Source organism: Rhagoletis zephyria, unplaced genomic scaffold, assembly GCF_001687245.7.
Source record: "Rhagoletis zephyria isolate East Lansing unplaced genomic scaffold, Rhagoletis_zephyria_1.1 Rzeph_scaffold_00035, whole genome shotgun sequence".
Lineage (NCBI taxonomy): Eukaryota > Metazoa > Arthropoda > Insecta > Diptera > Tephritidae > Rhagoletis > Rhagoletis zephyria.
The window spans coordinates 309,978-331,650 of NW_016157119.1; the positions used below are offsets into that span (position 1 = coordinate 309,978).

Genomic DNA, 21,673 nt, shown 5'->3' on the forward strand with positions numbered 1-21,673 from the left:
TGCTTGCGTATTTTAAGCACATTTAATTTATAATTGAATATGCAATTTTTATTGTAAAGCGTTCAATCGTAAATAATGAGGTATTTACAGTTATTTCTTGATTGTGACGTCGTTTCCATTGATGTACGTGATAAGAAAATACTCGCAATTTAAAGCGACTCGTAAATAATGACTTAAATTTGATACGAGTATTATTCATCAGATTAGGGTGTTAATTAAAACCAGTATGACTGACTTAAACAGCGAATATTTTCGAGCAAAACCACTGGCTGAAATTTAAAAGGGCGAAATGCATTTCGGTCTTGCGTAACTTGAGTTGCGAAGAGCATTTACTTTTAAGCTATTTTCAACTACCAGCTAGTCCATCAATTTTTTTTCTAGGTACACGAATGAACGATCTACATATGTATTATAAATTCCCTGAACTATTTGACACCATTGTCCCAACTCACGCCTCAGCTAACCTCAATAAAATACCATTTAAGCGCGTTGTCATTGCGGTAATCCGCAAAAAACAAAAAAGCAAACATTACACCAGCAAAATAATATCAACAACACTTGAGTGGCATCAATCGACCTGTGTGTGCTCGTAAATGCCAAACAAAGTAGGCAGTTCAGTTTACAAACTTGAACCCGAAATTGTAAACTCACACCACACTCACACACCCGTACAGCCGCCAGTCAGGTAGTCAGCCATCCGCTAAACCCAACACCGAATTTAAGCGAGCCCAACTCGTATTACAAACCGCCCGCCAAACCAAATCAACAACGTCATCACTCAATAATACACTCAACCCAACTGCGCCGCCCTCCCCTCTCCTCCTCTGGCTTTGATCTAATCAGCCAGCAACTACATACCAGCAACAAGAAGCAGAGAACATAGGTTGAAGCGGTTCTGCGGATGGCGAAAGAGTGAAATGTGTAGCGCAAGAATTTCAGTTATGCCAAGTGGCTGTTGGTTTTTGCCGCATTCATTGTTGTCAGCAGCCACCACTAGCGCCAGTATTATTGTTGCTTTTATTGCTTTTATTGCCTCTACTACAGCTGCTACTGCCAGTTCATATTTGCCTTCATCATATACAGCCACCTTCTTTTTCTCTCATCACCACCTTCCTTCACACCCTTCCCCTGGCTTGAATTAATAGCCCGATTTGATTTTACACTTAACGATTTTCGCACTTAATTAGAAGCGAAAAAGCCTGCAAACCATGATTTGATTAAATGTGAAGATGAATTTTAATTAAAATCCTTTTCAGTTTATGCCACCCCCCCTACGAATCGCTATAGTCCTTCTTTACCCGTGGCGGCGCATGTCGCTCACCTACCAACACTTCAAATTCGAATTTCTTACTTTTTGCTTAACTGGTAGCTGGCGTTGAGTCGCGTTTAGTTGACGGCAAGTATCTCTCAAAGATATGCCAACTCAATAACTTTATCAGGCATATAGCAACAACGACAACAACAAGCATGATTTTATTGTTTCTTTTAGTACCATTGAAATGTAGATGTATGTATGTATGTACATGCCCAGTGTTTTTTAGTCTCGGCTTCTTTTAATTGTCATGGCGCGAGAAGTGACTTAATAAAGTCTGCTTTCACTATGGCCTGCATTTCTAAGTAATAATAATGGGTAAGGAAGGAATAAAGCAGAGTGAGTATCTTTCCAAAGAAACTGGTGTTTGCTGTGCAACTGACATCGAATGTATTTTTTTTTTTTCTCTTTCAAAATTTTCGCTATTTCATTGCCTTAAATTATGTAAAATGGAAATTGAAAATTAAACTTCTTAAGTCAGAGATTCTAGAAGAGAATGAAAAGCTTTTAAGAGTGTAAAACTTTTTTAGTGTGCTCGGTGTTCGTGATAGTGCAAATACATAGCTTTGCCGATGACAGAAAGGGTTTAAATAATTAGGGAAATAAATAATTTTCGGATGGCAGAAATCAAAGATTTTTTTGGCAGAGCTTTCAGTGCGGAATATCTGCTACGTTTAACACATAAGTATCCGTCAACTATCCTTTACTGGGGTGATCCCTTGTGTTCAAATATTTTCATTCCTTTTTATAGGCTTCGTGTGTCAACTAATTAGAATCGAATTTGATCGAAATCAATCCGGCAAGCAGGACGCTATGGTGCGGGCGAAATTTGTCCGAAAATGTTTAACCGCTCTCTGCGTCGCCTTGAAATTCTGAGAAATTAAGCTGCTATGGGTCTCTGATAAATCGGCTAGAGTTTATTTTCCCTAAGAGAGAGGATATAGGAATACTTGCGACTTATTCCCGCTCCGATGACCTTTTGGCTGACTTAGCTAGAGCTGGGCGAGAACCCGTCTTGCAAAGTCCCTCTGCTCGTGGGTACATCGTAGCTTATTTGTCTGACCGTGGTTCAAACGCAGGAGTCCTGTCTGGGCACTGGCCAATAGTTACTCATATTTTACGACTTAAGATCGTCTTAGACCACTATTTTCGTAGCTGTTTGCTGGACGACGGTTAGACGATTCCAGTCTAAGTACTTTCTTCTCAGCTGTCTTGCTTTTGTATATGCTAAGGTTAAAATAACTCTCATCGTATTTCATTAAAACTCCCGAAATACTGAACATTACAAACCATTTGTGGTTCGCGTTCCAGACAAAAAATTGTCTAAATTTTCCCCATGGGCAGCTACCACCTAATCCAACTTAGATCCACTTACCAAGCAGTCTGGTGTAGATTATCTTCGAGATATTTTTAGTTCATTCTCTATGAATGCTAAAATGAGCCAAAAGAGAAAATATCAGCAACTTTTGCATTTTTTCTTTCAAAAATAAAAAGTGAAAATTATCGAGTTGCCTTTCTTTAAATATTAACAGACCTAATTCTAGAAAAAATATTTGCCTATTATAATAAGCTATATTAACTCCTGGATTCTTTAAAAAAACCAAAAAAATTTTAATATAAATTCAATAAAGACGTTCATAAAAAGGAGCAGACAAAGACTAACCGATTTCACCGTAGGATGAAGTAATAGGCACATCTGTGCGCCTCTTGCATTTTGTCAACGAATGGCGGTTCCCAAAAAGTCGGTTTTCATAAACGCACACACACACACACACACACAAACACACTAATATATCGCACAAACAATGCAAATAATTTCAGTGTATGAAAAGTTTGGCACAAAAAAAAATAAAATTAAAATAATAACATGCAATATGCGATAACAAAGCAAAAGTAAAACCAAAAAAACAAAACATTTCTCTTTTTTTGTTCATAAAAAAGTGGAGCAAAACTTCGAATTCTGTTTGCAGTCACGTGCAGTTGAAAACCATTTATAAAAAAACTTTTGGCCTTTATTACTCATTTTGGTCGGCTAGTTGGTTAGCAGTCTGGTCGATTTGTTGACTCTTTGTTTGACTATTTGACTACTTCGGTGCAGTGCAGTGCATCCAGCGATTTGTTTACATACATAGCCCGACTGTTACTGCCAGTTCGCCTGTAAAAACATTTTGCGTTTAACTGCTCATTGTCCTTTGTTGAAAGCTCTCTCTCTTTCTCTATCTATGCCATACGTAACGGTTGGCTTTGTCGCTTTTCACACACATATTTTCCATTTGTTTTATTCTTTTAGTAATTCACTATATTTTATGCTCATAAATAGTTTACAAAATAAAGTCCAAAATATTCAGTGATGTAGACAAAACAATATGCGCTTTATGGGGAATATGGTGTATGAATAAGTAGCACATTGAAGAGGATGAAAATAATGACTGGCTGCAATAACGGTTCTCTTTAGTCATGTTTGAAATGTACGGTTTAAAAAAAAACATTTTGGGCTCTGCACTCATTGCTGATAGAGTTGCAGTCAAATATAAAAACTTCAAATTGATTGATAAGAAGAAATTACAAAAAGAAGGAATTAAGAAAAATGCTTTGACGGATGAAGAAGCCTTTCAGGGGGAGATTCTGTAACCACTTAGCGACAAGTTTCAGATCGACATCGCACTTGTTGACATGAAAATATTTCATACCTTACGTCAACAAAACCGATACCGATACGAAAATTGTCGCTAACTGGTTACAGAATCTGCCCCCAGGCCTTCAAAAGTGATATCGTCCGATTCAGCTGGGACAAAAATGCTTCAAACAAGTAAGAGCGTCTCTGCATTATGGCCTCGAACCGACAAATATACATCTTTCATTTGAATCAGTATTAATAGCTCTATTGGCTCCTACATTCGGGTTTTGATAGGCGAGTCTCCCCTGAACCGTTTTTTCCATATTTTTGGCCTATGTGTGCTTTTATTCGAAACCTAAATGCTTCGGTACCGAGTGTCGAGAGTATTGGATTATTTTTTAAATCGGTACCGAATATCGATCAATACTTAAAAGTATTGACTCAGCACATCACTAGTGGAAATCCAGCGTAAGTACTTATTTCTTTTAAAATGGATTCATAGATACATAAATACTTTCTTACAATCGCTACCGTTGCTGTACTGAAATTTTGTTGGAAAAAAGATAGTAAATACAACTATGGGCAATGGGAGCTTTTACCTATACCAGCGATGAACAGGTAATGCAATAAAAAACTTGTTTCTTTTTTAAATAAATTTTTTTTTTTAATTTTAAATTGTATTGTTTTAAAAATGAAACATGTATAAATTTAATTTCATGACACTTATTTTATTATTTTTTCTTTTATTTTATTAATTATTTTTTTCTTACTTTAATTTAATTTTCTTTTGTATTAATATTTTTTTTATTTCATTTAATACTTATTTAATTTTTTTCAATTTCATTTGGTTTTAAGAAACTTATTTTATTTTTAATTTATCAATTTTTTTAATTCAATTTTCTTTTAATTTACAGATTTTAATGCTTTTATTTTCATTAATTTTTTTTTAAACTGTTAGGTCTTCTTGCTTAACTTTTTTTTTATTTGGTACCTTTTTTGTTTTTGTCTTTTCACTTTCATTTTCTTTTAATTTTAAATTTTATTGTTTTTTTTTGTTATTTTATGGCCTTATAACAATTATATTCAAAAAATTTTATTGGGCTTGAGGCCGTTTTTTAATGAAAACTTATTGTGGAAAAGCAACAACAATTTCAAAAAATGGTAAAAGTGATAGCTATTTCGGAAATCACCACATTTCCTCATCAGACTTCTTTCAGTAGGATTCGAACCGACAATCCCACTGACTCAGCCAGTTGTGGTGATTTCCGAAATAGCTATCTCTTCCAACATTTTTTTTCAAATTATTGTTGCTTTTCCACAATAAGATTTCATTATAAAACGGCCTCAAGCTAAATAAAAATTGTTGAATATAGTTTTTTTTTAAGAAAAATAAATTTTAATTTTTATTTTTTTTGGAGCTTATTTAATTTTTTTATTTACTTTATTGATTACATTTTCTTTTAATTTTTAGGTTGTATTGTTTTTTAATTTTACTATAAAAAAGGTTTTTCCTTAACAGCGGTCGCCCCTTGGCAGGCAGTGGCAAAACTCCGAGTGTATTTCTGCATTGAAAAACAGATTCTCATAAAAATACAATCGCCGTTCGTAGTCGGCGTAAACCTCTTTGTGTGACAACATCGAGGCGCCCGCCACAGATCGCAAGATAGGCTCGGCTAAATACTAACAAAAATATTATTATTCTATTACAGATTTTATTTTAAGGAGAATCTTTTTAATTTCATTCAATTTAAAGAAACTTTTTTTAATTTCATTTAATATTTAGGAACTTTTTTATTTGATTTCCTTAAATTTTTTATTTTATTATTAAAAAAAAATGTTATATTTTTTCCTCCTTTTCTAATTTGATTCGTTTTAGTTTTAAGCTTTTATTGTTTTTAAAAGAAAAATATAAATTCCTTAATTTAATATGATTTTTAGTAAACTTGAATAATGCTCAGCCTTAACACATCTTTTAACTAGTCTTTCGAAAGACAGAAAAGAACTTACTGGAAGTTGCCAGATTTGACAATTTCTGACGAAAGACTTTTGTCTTGAGTTGAAAAACAGTTGCCAGAATTGCCCCGGACCAAACGAGCCATAAGTTTTGCTAACTTTAATCATTATAATGAATTCAATTTATCTATTCGTTGTCAAATTATTTTAACTGCTACTTTTCCGGTACTATATTATCTAGGCTAATTATTTTGCTTTATTTACTTTTATTAAGCAGAATGATGAGAGTCTTTTTAATGAGCAGTGAACCGATAATAATAAATAATAACTGGGCAAGTCAACAATTTTTAACTCTTTTTTGTTTTCAAACATTAACACAGAATAGCTAAGAGCACAAATGAGCACCTACGCATATTACGTATAGAATATATCCTTGTAATTTTTGGGCCTCCTACTATACATGCATACGCCCTCGCACACATACATATGTACAATTCATTATCGTATCCTTAAACACTAAAAACACACAACGAACACAATGAATTAGTTGCCTAGCCTTATTTGCAAATTATTATTTTTTTTTTATTTATTTGTCTCTTTTTTGGCTTTCTGAAATGTTGGAAAAAAGTTCTACAACACTTTTGCCTGCCCATTGTTCCTTTGTCATTTGACTAACAGCTAAAGCATTCAGACAGGCACACCAGAAAATTTTAAATTTCCTCTGCTTATGCGTATGTGTGTGTGTGTGTACGTGCGTATACGAAAATACTGATATGTCAGAAGAGTAATTAGTACTTACAAAATTTAACCCATATTTTATGCAAATAATTTCACCAAACAATGACAATGCTCTAATGAGAGCTGCGTTTAATTAAAAATGTACGATTTTCTTTTGTTTGCTAAAAATAATTTGGAACTTTTAATATCTAACCAGCGCAATAAATTGATGAAGGGTTTTATAAATGGCGCATTCCATGGTTGGTACGGGACAAATCGTACGATTTTTTTCAGTTTACGCTGCTAATTGAAGGCAACGTAAAAGTTATAAAACAAAGTATCTAGTAAATTTTGTTTGTATAGTAAAGTACTAACCAAAAGCACAAATGTTTTCTGAAATATTCGCATATGCCTGAAAAATCCAAAATTAATTGTTCCTGTTTGTACGGGACAGCTCTAATCTACCATGAATCTAAGTTACTGGTGTTATGTAAAATTTCAGAAAAATATATGATAATTAAAATAAACAACAACAAATCATGGTACAAAGCTTAATAAACACTATTGAAAAAAACAATAAGGTTTAGTAGCACTAACTTCAATGTTAACTAAAATAGCAAAAGTTTTAAAAAAACATTTATTTTAAAATAGGTTAAAGAATTACAATGAAATTGTTTAAACGGGAAGCGCATTTCTATGCGTTAGATACGAATATCAGTTTTATTAATTTGCAAGACAATTCTGGCAACTGTCTTTTAACTCACCACAGCCTTTCAGTTGGTCTTTTAGCAATAATTTTCCCAAGAACTAAACGAAAAAAAATAGTTTTCTTTTTAAAACAATAAAAACTATAAGTTTAGGATTTTTTCTTACAGAAAAAAACAAATATCTAATAGAAAAAAAAAACAATAAAATAAGTGACCAACAATTTTTTTTTAATTAAAACCACAATATATTTTTCTTTTCAAAAAAAGACAACATTGTAAAACTAAAAGAAAATCAAATTCAAAAGGAAATAAAATTTAAAAAATTAACGCATAAAAAAGTTCTTCAAAGTTAAATTATATTAAAATAAACAATTTTTCTTTTCAAAATATTATACGTAATTCAAAAATTAAAAAAAAAATTTAATAAAAGAGAAAAAAATAAAAAAAGAAAATTAGCTCGCAAAATTGGAACGAAATTAAAAACATAACTATATATCTTTTTAAAACAATAAAACCTAAATTTAAAAAGAGAAAAATTCCAAAAACTTAATTTAGCAAATAAAATTATGTTGAAAGTAATAATAAAATTAAAATTAGAAGCAAATTACATTATAAAGAAAAACATTTATAAAACGAATTTCTTAAATTTTAATCAAACTAAAAAATAATAATTTTAAAACAATAGAATCCAACAATTCAAAGAAAATTTAATTTAAAAATTATAGTAAATGGAGAAAAATAAGATCCTAAAAATTAAATCAAATTAAAAATATAAAAGGTATTATCTCTGAACGTAACTACCACCCTCCCCCCCTCCCCTCTCTTACACCAGCACACTTTTTTTAACTTAAAACATTTTTCAAAATATGTAAAATTCATTAAAAAAAAACAAGCTTTCCAATGCCGAGTGGAAAATTTCCGTGAGGGTCATTTCAAGGTTTTTTATTTCTTAACCCCACTTTTTTAAGTCGAATTCAGAAAGAATGGAAAGTTCTACGTTCAGAAAACATATCATATGTGGTGTTCATTTAACCTTCAGGGTCATATGAAGCGACAATCTTCGTTTGCGACTCGGCATTGGGTAACGTTCAAAAAGAATACCCCACATATATTATTCTTTTAAAAATTACCTCATCTAAAAATTAGAAAAAATTATAATTATAAAAACTAAGAAAAAATATGTTTCTAAAAATTAAATTAAGTTTAAGAAAACATTTTTTTTTTTTTAATAAAATATAAAAATTAAGTAAATTTCTAAAAATTAAATTAAATTAAAAGATACATACATATGTATGTACATGTTTTTTTTACATTTTAAACAATAAAATCTAATAATTAAAAGTAAATTTATTGAAAAAAAAAGAACATACATACATATGGGATCCAAGTTAGAGGATCCCTCGAAGAGCCAGCAAATCTCCGGAACCGTGCGATTCAACGGTAAAAAACTTTAAAAAATAAGTTATATGTATTTAAAATTATTTGAAGTGCATTGAAGAAGAAATACATTTTCGTATGAATCACTTTCCTTAAATGCTAAAAGCGCTTTAAATAAAAAACGATAATTTTAAAAATTTTCAAGACTGTTCTTAAGAAGGTGAGGTGAAGTGGTTTCAGAGATACACACATTTGACATAAGAGGGAAAATCACGCATAATTTACAAAAAATTAAAAAAAAAACTAATTTTTGCTTAAGATACATTGCAAATATAATTATTTAGTAAATATTGAAAAATTCTTTAACCGCTGCATCCCTCTTTGTATGCGGTTAGGGCGGTTCATTTCGAGACTTTTAGTGATAGAAATTTAGCGTAGCGATTTGTAGAATCCCCCTACACGAACCTACCGCTCTAAGTCTTAAAGCCGCAATAACGTCTGAATCACTGTAAAATTCAAAAGTTATCAATACAAAAATATAAAATCTATAATAATTCAGTTTGAGTACATTTCTTTGCCTCCATAAATAAACCCTATCTTACACAAAATTATTTCGAGATACCAGGCATTTGTTTTCAAGTTATCAGGCAACTAAATTGCTTGGGGATAACACAATTTTTTTTTTTTTTTTGAGTTAAAAACTGTGCCTGCAAACACGGTCACCCAGACAGTCTGGCTGGTACCCTAATCAGCGCCACTGATTACACCAATAATGTCCAATAATATTGATGTGACATATGTATGTATGTACATATATTGGTAGTATTTCTGTCAATGCATCATTTTCAAACCCATGCATTGGGTATAAAAATTTCAAATATGCGCACTTAACCTACTGTCTAATCAAGTCATCCGGTTGGGACTAAATTTACTATAAAATTCTGCTGAACGCACATTCGCATATATGTACATACATACATATAGTATATTAATATAAATACATATGCACATACATACATACACACATACATATGTATGTAGGTCTGGGCCACTTTATCGATAATCAATTTTAAAGTTTTGATATATTCCATAAATCTATTTCATTTTTCTGATGTGCGATCACAAATTTCTCACCACTTCAGAGATGCTATCTATTCGCTGAGCATACGACACGAGTGACTGATAAAGACGTATAGTTGTATACATACATATAGATATGTATATGCCCGTACTTGTACACTACTCAAATCAATGAATAAAATATGCTGCATCAGCCAAATAGGTAATTGTATCAAAACATTGATAACCAGATAACAAGTCAGAGTGAGCGCATAGTAAATATGACTGTCGAAACTTTGACGCTTGTAAATTAGCTTGTACGAGCGTATATTTTCAAGTAGACTTCCAATATCAACAACTAAAATGCCAGAACACGCTATAAAAAGCCAACTACTGCGGTAGGCAAATTACAATAGGTTGCGTAGTTTCATTAACGACTGTACTCTTATTGAAAGCGAAAATTAAAAATGTTCTTTAAATTGTTTATAGCGGCAGCCGCTTTGTGCTGCACCGCTGTGCTGGCCGAGGTCACCAGCTATGAAGGGTGAGTAGTGGTGGAATAAGAAACAAGTGAAAAACAAAAAAAAACACAAAAAGGAAAATCATATTTTCGCTCCCAACAGCTACAAGATCTACGATATCAAGCCTCAAAATGCTGCGCAACAGGAAATTTTGCAGCAATTGGCCGAGAGTGAGACATACGACTTCTTTACCCAACCCCGCGTATTGGGTCTCGCCGCACGCGTTATGGTCGCACCCGAGGAACAGTCAGTTTTTGAGCAGACACTCCAGGCATCTGAAATCGAATACCAAATCATCAACGAAAACTTCGGTGAAACCGTTGCCACAGAACGCATGCAAAATAACTTCTTCCGCAATTTGCGCAGCTCCAACGAGCGTAGCATATCGTTCAGCGCCTATCAGCGTTATGAAGCCATCGATGCCTATCTGAAACAGCTGGCCGCAGACTATCCAAGCCGTGTCTTCTTGAAGACCATCGGTAAGTCGTACGAAGGACGCGCTTTGCGCACCATTACAATCACCAACGGCGATGGCGTCTCCAACAAGAAAGTAATTTTACTCGATGCTGGTATTCATGCACGTGAATGGATCGCACCGGCTGGCGCTTTGTACGTCATTCAACAGTTGGTGGAGAACTTTGCTGAAAATGCACACCTTTTGCAAACCTACGATTGGGTTATTTTACCTGTGGTCAATCCTGATGGTTATGAATACACACACACCACCACCCGTATGTGGCGTAAGACTCGCAAGCCAGTAAGTACTAATTGCTATGGTACAGATGGTAATCGCAACTTCGATTTTCACTGGGGTGAAGTGGGCGCTTCCAGCTATACATGCTCAGATACATTCAGGGGCAGGACTGCTTTCTCTGAGCCCGAGACCCAAGCTCTGCGTGATCTTATGCACACACTCACCGGACGTGCAACCTTCTATCTAACCCTACACTCGTACGGCAACTATCTGCTTTACCCATGGGGCTGGACTTCGTAAGCATTGATATAGCGATTTTTTTTTGTAGCCTGAGTTCGTCATTGTTCATATATTTAAATCTATTTAGTGATCTTCCTGACACCTGGCGCGCCCTTGATGAGGTAGCTCAGGCCGGTTATGATGCCATCAAAGCTGCTACCGGCACCGTTTACTCAGTGGGTAGCTCAACGAATGTTCTGTATGCCGCTGCTGGTGGTAGTGATGATTATGCTTTCGCCGCGGCTAAAATCCCGATTTCAATTACAATGGAATTACCTGCAGCCGGTAATGGTTTTAACCCAGCACCAACCAGGATCTTAGAGTTGGTTTCCGAAACTTGGATCGGTATTAAGGCTATGGCGGAAAAGGTAATAGAAAGCTATTAAGTTTTTAAACGATGTATTGAGAGGATAACAGAATACTTGAAAGTAAAATAAATAGCAGTTTTTCAAAAATAGTTAAATCGTTTATTAACAATTTTTTGTCTTAATTTTTTCAAATAAAATAACTTCTTGTAATGCTACCGAGGACAGTCATTTTATAATTTTTCAAAAATTAAAAGGAGAAACATTCTTGGATCTCCTTGTGCCGCTTAGAATCGCTTCTGATAAAATTGTTTTCATACGACTTTAGCTTTCAAGAGGTTATGCTGCGGCTGGCAGGATCCTGAACAGAAGGAGACCGTTAAAAAGTTTATCAGTGGGTGTCCAATAGAAATGGAAGCCGCGCGACTTACGTTACTAATTTTTAAATTGCCGGTATCGGGAAGGTCTTTCAAAAGTTGCGGTCGTACAGCAACGCAAAAGTAGAATTTTCGAGAAAAGGCTATTCAAGAACATTAGTTTCAATTAATTTTAAAGCCATGTGAATTTTATTTAGTGATAGATATTGGGATCCACGTAACCCGCTGTACAAATTTGAAAACCATCGAGATGGATGGGTTCGGTATCTAAAATTCAATCTGCCGCGCCTATCTGTAGTGTCCAACGATTCCTACAGAGTTTTCTAGATGCAACCGCCACTCTCTGTATGATATACAACAGTACTACTTAAGTGGTGAAAATTCCCAATTCGAAGACATTTTTGAATAGGGTTGCCACCTACTTAAGTGGTGGAAATTCCCAATTCGAAGATATTTTTGAATAGGGTTGCCACCTATTTTCCATCATATATTTATGTGATTTAATGCATACTAAAAGAAGGTAAGTATCATCGCTTACGATATAAGTGTCAGGTTGCCACTTGTTCTCGGTGCTACAAAATTTTACTAAACCAACTTAATATGGATATCAAATGAGAGATAGTTTTGAGAACATTAGTACAGAAATGGTTTCAATACGGTTTGGCAGATTTTTTAGGATACGTGGGTAAGATTGCCACCTATTTTCGCTTCTGTAAAGTTTAACTAAAACAACGCAATAAGTATGTACATACATATATCAAATGAAACATTTTTTCTACAACTTCAAATCAGAAATATTTTCAAGACCGTTGTCACTTATTTTCGATTCAACATAATTTAACTGAAAAAGCACAATATGGAAAGCTATTTTAAGAACTTTAATCCAGAGATGTTTTCGATAAGTGTTACCACGTTTTTTTTAATACAAACTTGTATCTTTATAATTCAGGCAGTCTCTTGCATGTGTTTCGTTTACTTAAAATATGTGCACTTCTTCAAGGCGTATTTGCTATTTTTAATGCATGATAATTATTTAATTTATTACATTAAAAATTTTATTTGTTCATGTATTTATTGTTGAATCAGCTTATATTGCAAGTATTACACCTAACAAAAATTTTAGGGTTGAGCCCTTGTGAATGTCCACGCCTGCATCCAAAAAAAAAAAACTGTGGTCATGACCTTGTTGGCTGAAAGGCCCGTGGTCCTTCTTTGGTTCACTTCTTGATTGTTCCTTGGTCTCTGGTGTATTGCGGTGGATCCATGTTTCATCAACGTCTACGAAACTGTGCAAAAACTGATTCGCATTGCGGCTGAACATTGCCAAACACTTATTTTAAGTGGTCATACGGTTGTATTTATGGCTCAGCCACCTCACACACTTTCATTCTCCGGTCGTTCAATATCATTCCATGGATTTTATAGACGATTTTTGGCGTGACGAACTCTTTGGCCCACCTCTGAGTCACTTAAGCTGGTACCACTTTTTTCCATTTTGAAAATATCATTGAAAAGCTCAGAAAGAACCGCTATTGCAATATTCTTGAACCTTTTTTAAATTTATTTTCAAAGTATTTTTTTCACAGAATTCTGTGATGCTGAGTAGTCTGATGTATCGATGAGGTTGAAATGTTTACTAAAGTCAAGGCATGAAGAACGAAAGACGTCACGCGATTTATAGTTGAAATTTTTTAAGATTCCGCATATATTTTTCATCGACATACCACGTTACTGCCATTCAGATAAACTACATACTACAGATTTATTAACGTTAAGCTAGCCTATGTATATATTCCTTCTAAACTCTTCATCAGAAAGTGAAGTTCGAACAAGCCTTCATAAAGATGGTGGATGATTTTCATTTTTAGGGAAGGCTTGCCTTAAAACCTGAAAAATTCTTCAATACCTTTCACACAATTTTCAGTTTTTTATGTTTTCAACATCTTTGCTTATAGTTTTCCATAATGGGCCGTATGCTGTAAAAAATGAATGTCAAAAAAGCTATTCAAAACTTTACAAAAGTAATTTAAACAAGTAAGAAAGTCTAAGTTCGGGCGGAGCCGAACATTAAATACCCGGCGCAAGTATTAAATATATGTTTTTTCACCCTTCCGAAACCTTCCGCTAGATGGTAAGCCGAGGTGTATCAATTTTGAGTAAATTAGCGTCCTTCAATTTCGAAATATTGAAGTTTCAAGCATTTCTTAAATTTACCGTTATATGAGAATCGGCCGTTATTTTAGTCCGATTTCAATAATTTTCAACGTTTTGCTTACACGTGGCAAGTACAATAACCATACCGAGTTTGGTACAAATTGGTAGAACGGTTACCGATATACTTATATGTGATCATAAGTGGGCGGTGCCACGCCCATTTTCCAAAATTTTACCATAAACGTATTTCTTGGTAAAGAATTGTTGCAAGCATCAATTTTGAATAAATTAGCTTCAATATTTACTGATTTATCGAAGATTTTGTATTTCTCTAAATTACCGTTATATGGGATGTGGGCGTGGTTATTGTCCGATTTTAAAAAGTTTCGGCGGTTTTTTATGCTGTACCAAGGCCAACAACTGTGCCAAGTTTGGAAGAAATTGGTGCAGCGGTTACCAAGATATACACATGTAACCATAAGTGGGCGTGGCTACGCCCATTTTCCAAAAATTTATAATATTCTTATTTTTCGTCTAAAAATTATTGTAAATATCAATTTTGAGTGAATTATCTTCAGTAGTTACTAAAATATCGCAGTTTTCGTATTTCTGGAAATTACCGTTATATGGGAAGTGGGCGTGGTTAAAGTCCGATTTCGCCCATTTTCAATACCAACCTACCTTGGATTAAGGGAAACCTACATACCAAATTTCGTTGAGATATCTCAATTTTTGCTCGAGTTATCGTGTACACGGACAGACGGACAGACGGACAGACGGACAGACGGACGGACAGACAGACATGGCTTAATCGATTTCTTTTTTCATCCTGATCATTTATGTATACATTTGTCTATATCTATCTCGATTCGTTTTGGCTGTTACAAACAACCGTTATGTGAACAAAATTAATATACCCTTGTGCACAAGTGCGCTCGGGTATAAAAACATTGAATAGTAAACTTCTGCGCCTTTTTAGTTTTCTATGTTCTCTGTATGCGGCATATATTGCTTTCTAGCGAAGAGCCTAAATGTATGTTATACCTTTTCACTACTTTTAATGAAAGGATTTAGGGAAATGTACAAAGAAATGAACGTAGTAAATACTGAAATTTTATACGGACACGACTAAAAAGTAGGAAAAAATCAAATAAAAAACGTTTTTCACATGAAATCTCATAAATTATTTATAATGACTTTTGCTAAAATTTTAACATCAAAACTTATTAAGACAAATTCTGTTGATGTAATAATATTTTCTAATTTTTAGTCCATTTATTGAAACTTGGTATATTAAAAAGTTTTCTATCGATATTTTCTACACCGTACTGAGCTTAAACAAAACAAGAAAGCAATACCTAAAGTTTCGAACTTAAATTCTAAAGTCCGTTTGTACAAATTTGTAAATTTCTTTATTGTGGCCTATTGGTACAAAATAGAAAAATTGGCACCACCATTTTTTAGCAGTTTTTGTGCCCAAAATTCGTTCTTCGTACTTCGTACTTTGATAAAGAAAATTTCTAATCAAATAATATATTTTGTTTTTGGAAATTTTTAAGTTAGCCACACACGTTTGGGCTACCAATTTACCAGTTCACCTCAACCTTTTTCCAAATCAACCTAAAAACGCAACTGCTGTCATTTCCGTATTTTTAATTAAATGCCTCGACTGCACTTGAAATAATTACTAAACATTTTAGTATTTTCATGGACTTAGTGCAGCGAAGGGCTTCCGGACATCGCCCTCATTTTCTGCAACACAAAAACGTTGCGTTACACAATTAATTCCATAGCCGTGCAATTTACCTTCACGACGCGCATTATCAATAGCTACTTTTAGCTGTGAAGTTTAAGGCCATAAGCTTCAAAACGACAATAGTAACTGTATGTTTTTTATTATTGCTAAATTCTTGGCACACTACAATAACACAAAAAATAACCGATAAGAGTTATATAGTTCAATTTCACCTTATCGCTTAGACTGCTGCATAAATTACAAATTCACTTTTCGTGCTGAGTATTTTTCCGTTACTTTCTTGGCTACAGCTCGAATGCCCACCCATGTTTCCTTAACCAAACGATCGATATCAGACGCTGGTGGATCGAAACCACTGCTGCCACCATCGGGTAATTCCATAGTATACGACAGTGTGAAGCCATCATTGAAGGCGTAGTCATCGCTGGCGCCAGCGGCTTCACCGTACAGCGCAGTCGATGAACCGACAACGTATTCAGTGCCGCTATATGCGCGTATAGCATCGGCGCCGGCTAAAGCCACTTCGTGCAAATCCTCCCATGTATCCGGTAATTCACTGCAACATACAGAAGTTTGAGGTATTGTTAATAGGTTAAGAAACAAAAACACGAATCTGCAACACTTACGGTCCCCAACCCCACGGGTAGAATAAGGCCTTGCCATACGAGTGCACCGTCAAATAGAGTATCCCACGATCACGCAGTGTATGCATAATATCACGCACTATCACCGTCTCGGGTTCCGAGAATGCACGCGGTCCCGCATAGATATTCGAGCAAGGATTCGACGAAGCACCCAATTCCATCCAGTGAAAGTCAAAGTTGCGATTCGGATCGGTGCCATAGCAAACTGTGCCATCTATCTCGACAGGTTGACGCGTCTTACGCCAAAGTCTGAACTCACTCGCCCATTGCGTGTACTCATAACCATCGGCATTTACGACCGGCAATATAACCCAATCATAGTCGGTTAAAAGCTCAGCATGCTCTCCGAAATCTTCAACAAGTTCACCAATTAAATAAACCACCGTTGCCGGCGAAATCCATTCGCGTGCATGGAAAGCGCCATCAATGAAAATCACATTCTTCCCATTGCGTCCGTCGCCATTCGTTATGGTTATACTCTTGAGTAGGCGGCCTTCATATGACTTACCAACAATTTTGACGAATGCACGTGATGGATAACGCGCTGCCAAATCGTCTAGATAGGCATTGATTTCGTCATGCGAATAATAACGTTCGGTGCTAAGACGTCCGGTGCCGGCATAGGGTTTCGACTGACGTAGCATGCGATTCTGCAACACCTCAGCTTGCAGTGTGCGTCCGAAATTCGAATTTCGTAACTCAAACGTTAGATGATGATCTTGCAGTAAAGCCTTTAAGCTCGCCTCGTATGCGCCGGAGACAAGTATTCTTGCGCTTTGATTGAAATTACGGCTTAGAGAAAGAAAGTCGTATTTGTCGCCAGCTTCCCTTGCAACTGCGAGCAAATTGTCTCTCTGCGCAGGCGTATCCGTTTTAACTTCATACACTTTGTAGCTGCAAATATAGAGAGATTTGCAAACTAAGCTTACGAACTTAAGTGTCTTTCCTAGTATGTATTACCCTTCATAGCTGCCAGCGCTGGTTAGCACCAGTGCTGCACAGAAAATAATTAGCAGCTGCAAAAATTTGTCTAACATCGCCACAGCCTAACTGTATGCAGTCCACTAGTCGACTAAAGACGAGAGAGAACTCATTTGTGTGTACATGGAAAATCTTTATCTGAATTTTTGTGTGGAATTGTTGATTTTCGCAAAGCTGATAGCTTATGGCTTATCAATTTAGCCAGTCTAAGTTGGTCACTTTAATAGTGTGTGTATTTGCCATTCTTCTTCTTTTTCCTTTGCGTTTGGTGTAATTAAATTCGATTTATCTTTAAAACCAATTTTAAGAAGTCACACATTTATATATTTGCTAGACATCTGCACAAGTACAATAAAAAACACATTCAAATTGGTGTATTAGAAGCATTTCTCTCCATACCTTAATAACACCGTTCACCAAATTCATACCACCGTAGCAAAACGCAGTTTTAATGTGCAGTACTTCGATATTGGCTCAATGACTGCTGCTTACGAGGATGAAAAATGGAAGCTTGCTACGACTGTTTAGATAGTCACTATAGTCTTATCCGCCCGAATGGTCTACATAGGGAAGCCGTCCTCTGGCTTCTATGCCAAAATGTCCGCAACGATGCTTTAACCCCGACTCTTTTCCATCAAACCTAATTCTTACCCAAGCCACAATCCTAATTGCAACAAGCTCGAAAGAATGATGAGAAGTGTGAGGAAGCTGCAGAGAAAAAGATGCCACCTACAGGGCCACGCTGTGATCGAGCGCAACGTGACCAACAAGGGACTGTTATAGCGAACTGAAGAGGGAAGCGAGACGTATTTCTCGCAATAGAACGAGAGAGGTCGAAATACGTGAGTGCGAAGAACCTGAAATGCTGGCCGACCGGAAAAAGACCCGAAAACTCTATCAGAGAGTTAAGCGACTTACGCAAGTTTTCAAGACCAGACGCGAAAAACAACCATGGCGAGGTAGAGACAGATATCCAGAACGTACTTAAATTATGGAGCGCAGATTTTTCCACCCTATTCAATTCCAGTAAGACAGCAAGTAGTGAAGAAGACAAACCCAAGCCCCAGTCGATGACGATGGAGTCGTTGTCCCACCGCCTAATTATGACGAGGTACGAATAGCAACTACATAGCTGCAAAACAACAAAAACTGCTGGACCTGGCAGCCTGCTAGCCGAGTTATTGAAGTACGGCGGCTAGGAGCTGTAAAGGCTCATCCATAAACTTTTATTCGGAATATGGCCAGATGAACGCATACCCGATGACTGGAATTTAAGTGTGCTCTGCCCAGTTCACAAGAAAGGCGACCCTGCCATACGCACCAACTAGTACGGATGAGCCTTCTAAGCCAAGGTATTATCTAGCGTATTGTGTGAAAGGCCGAAGCCCACCGTCAACGAACTGATTTCGTCTTATCAGTGTGGCTTCAGAACTGGCAAGTCCACTATAGACCAGGTATTCACAACATACTTAATCTTGGAAAAGACCCGCGAGAATAGGATCAACATACACCATCTGTTTGACGATTTCAAAGCCGCTTTCGATAGCACTAAAAGAAGTTGCCTATACGCAGCGATGTCTGAATTCGGTATCCCCGCGAAATTAAAACGCTACGTCAGAATTGGGAAAGACCTCTCCGAGCCGTTTGTTACCAAACGAGGTTTCAAATAAGGCGACTCCCTTTCGTGTGATTCCTTTAATCTGTTGTTGGAGAAGTTAATAAAAGCCGCAGAACTGAACCGCTCAGGCACAATACTTTACTAGAGCGTACAATTGCTGTCGTATGCCGATGATATCGACACCATCGGTAATAAAAACCGCAAAGTCTTTTATGCCTTTTCCAAGTGGGTTAAGGAAGCAAAGCGAATGTGTCTGGTGGGAAACGAGGACAAGACTTAGTATCTCCTGTCGTCAGACAAACAGTCAGATTTTGCGGAAGATTTACGGGGCTCTACGCATCGACGACGACGGGTACCGCAGACGATGGAATGATGAGCTGTATGAGCTTTACAACGACAGCGGTTCCGCAGGCTTGGCCATGTCATCCAATTGGACAGCTCTGAAAGAATGCAACTCGGTGGTAGCAGAGGAAGAGGCAGGCTCACACTGCGATGGAAAGACCACGCGGAGAAGGACTTGGCTTCACACAACAAATCGGAGGAGAAGCACGGCCAAATACCATATGCATAAGCGCCAATCTATTATTATATTAGTACACATATTTGCCAGCTGCTGTCAATCGTTAGTATAAATATCTTTAATCGTACCCAGATAGGCCACATGTTTTTCCATATAATGTATGAATTTAGTAGATCTACTTTTTCGCTTTGTAGCAATATAAACATTGGCGAACACTAACTAAGCCATACGCCATCTTATCTCATGCGCTAATTAGGCGATAAGCCATTTAAAATCAATTTATGTGATTGCCAATTTTATTACAGCGAAAACATTTAGCAATAATTACATATATAAAATGTGGGCAGTTTATGGTGGCATGCGTTATTTTGTAGATTTAATAAGAAAGGTATAATTCCTAATATTGTACTGTAGAATCTTGTATCGAAACCAAACAGGTGTTCGGGGCGAACCGAATTTGATGTGATAAGGAAAGTTGTTCCATTTTTACATTATTATAACGATTATAGGAAATTTTAATGAAGTAGAGCTAGTAGTGCTAATTTTAGCCGCTAATTTTTTATATCAAGATCAATTTTGCTATTTGAAGTGGCTGGCTAAGTACTGAGTGCTCGACCCACCAAGAGGATCAAGGAAACTCGGAAATAAAAATAATCGATAAGGAATAGTTTTAATTGCCTAATATGTATTAGTTTCATATTTCACTCGTTTGCTGGAAGAAAGTCATAACTCAATACTAAACAGGGTAGAGAGAAATGCTTTAAAAAAGTAAGTATTAACTGAAAAAATATACGTATCAAACCTTAACGGCCAAAAACGTAAGCGATATTTTTTTCAAAAATTTCTTTTTTATGCACAAATGCTCCCAGAGTATCTAGATGTATTTTTGCTTAAAGAAAATTTTAAAAATCGCTTATCTTTATCGGTAAGGGTTCGATATGTTGCATGTGACGTCGCTTATCAGGTTCCCGGTATCCATATGAACCCATTGAGCCTATATCAAGGTCAAAAGAAGTACAAAACCCCTTAATTCCAATTATATAATCTTTCACATCGGATTCATGGTTTAATATATAATTAAGTCCAAGTGACCTCTGGATATCGTTTCAGGGTCATAAAAAGGTCTAATCAACTTTTTAAGTTAAGACACCTTCCGTTAAAAATTAGCAAATTTTTTTCTTTACAAAAAGTATTTTTGCATACTGAATGCCATACACGAATAAATGAATTTTTTAAAATATTATTTTTAATGTAACATGTTTTATATGCGCATATAAAATGTAAATATGTGATTGAACTCAGTAAAATTGTTGGATTTTTTTCTTTTTGTAATAGATAAGTGAATAACAAATTAAGTTGCTTTTTTTCAATATGGCTATTTTTCCTTCAGATTTTGGTTGTTTATTTTTAAAACGAGTGACAACCGTGGCTATAACCCCAGCATGCCCAGCGCATGGCTGCTATAAACTATATAAATATAACCGCGCAAGTAATATGCTTTTAGTTAATGTTAGAAGCTTAAGGGCTTTTAAATCGCTGTTGATTGCCATTAGCAGTTAACATAAAAGCTTCGTATAAAAAAGCTTGCCACTATTTGCTTACAATAGGCTACTAGGCAACTATTAAACTGGTATGACGAATTCAAACCCAACTCTTTATAACGGCAACTAGGCCACAGTTTAATAACACTCATATACATTGGACTGCATCACCAAAGAAAAAAGTTGCGGTTTTTCCGCCGGGACTACAAAATTTATTATATTTGAAGACGTCCAACAAAATATTTCGGAAAAATATTAAGATTTACGTGAGCTGGACCGATTTGAAAACATCTCCAAAAATGGAGTTTTTTTTATGAATAAAAATACTTTCTTAAAGAACTTTTGAAAAAAAAACCCCTCAGATGACAAAAAAGATTAAGCTAAAAAAGTCTGCAAAAAAATATTTTAAAATAATTTCAACGGAATCGTAATAATGTGATTTTTGATGGTAATTTTTAACTATTTTCTTAAACCGATTAACGAAAACTTGAATAACTGGGCCAAAACTAAACCGATTTAGACTTATTGGGCATCAGTAGAA

At 35.5% G+C, this 21,673-nt stretch overlaps 2 protein-coding genes across 2 annotated transcripts; one reads left to right on the forward strand and one right to left on the reverse strand.

Annotated features, from left to right (window-relative positions):
• Positions 1 to 10,151: 10,151 nt before the first annotated feature.
• On the forward strand, positions 10,152 to 11,640 carry LOC108365158 (carboxypeptidase B). The gene is made up of 3 exons (XM_017619123.1): positions 10,152 to 10,286; positions 10,366 to 11,253; positions 11,325 to 11,640. Exons 1-3 carry the CDS (start codon positions 10,210 to 10,212, stop codon positions 11,620 to 11,622), a joined length of 1,263 nt encoding a protein of 420 aa, XP_017474612.1. The 5' UTR covers positions 10,152 to 10,209; the 3' UTR covers positions 11,623 to 11,640.
• A 4,368-nt stretch (positions 11,641 to 16,008) lies between these two features.
• Positions 16,009 to 17,528, reverse strand: LOC108365149 (carboxypeptidase B-like). Its single transcript, XM_017619113.1, has 3 exons — positions 17,433 to 17,528; positions 16,455 to 17,366; positions 16,009 to 16,384 (listed from the first exon to the last, which is right to left on the reverse strand). The coding sequence occupies exons 1-3, from the start codon at positions 17,507 to 17,509 to the stop codon at positions 16,066 to 16,068; spliced, it is 1,308 nt and encodes a 435-aa protein (XP_017474602.1). The 5' UTR covers positions 17,510 to 17,528; the 3' UTR covers positions 16,009 to 16,065.
• Between the last annotated feature and the right edge of the window lie 4,145 nt (positions 17,529 to 21,673).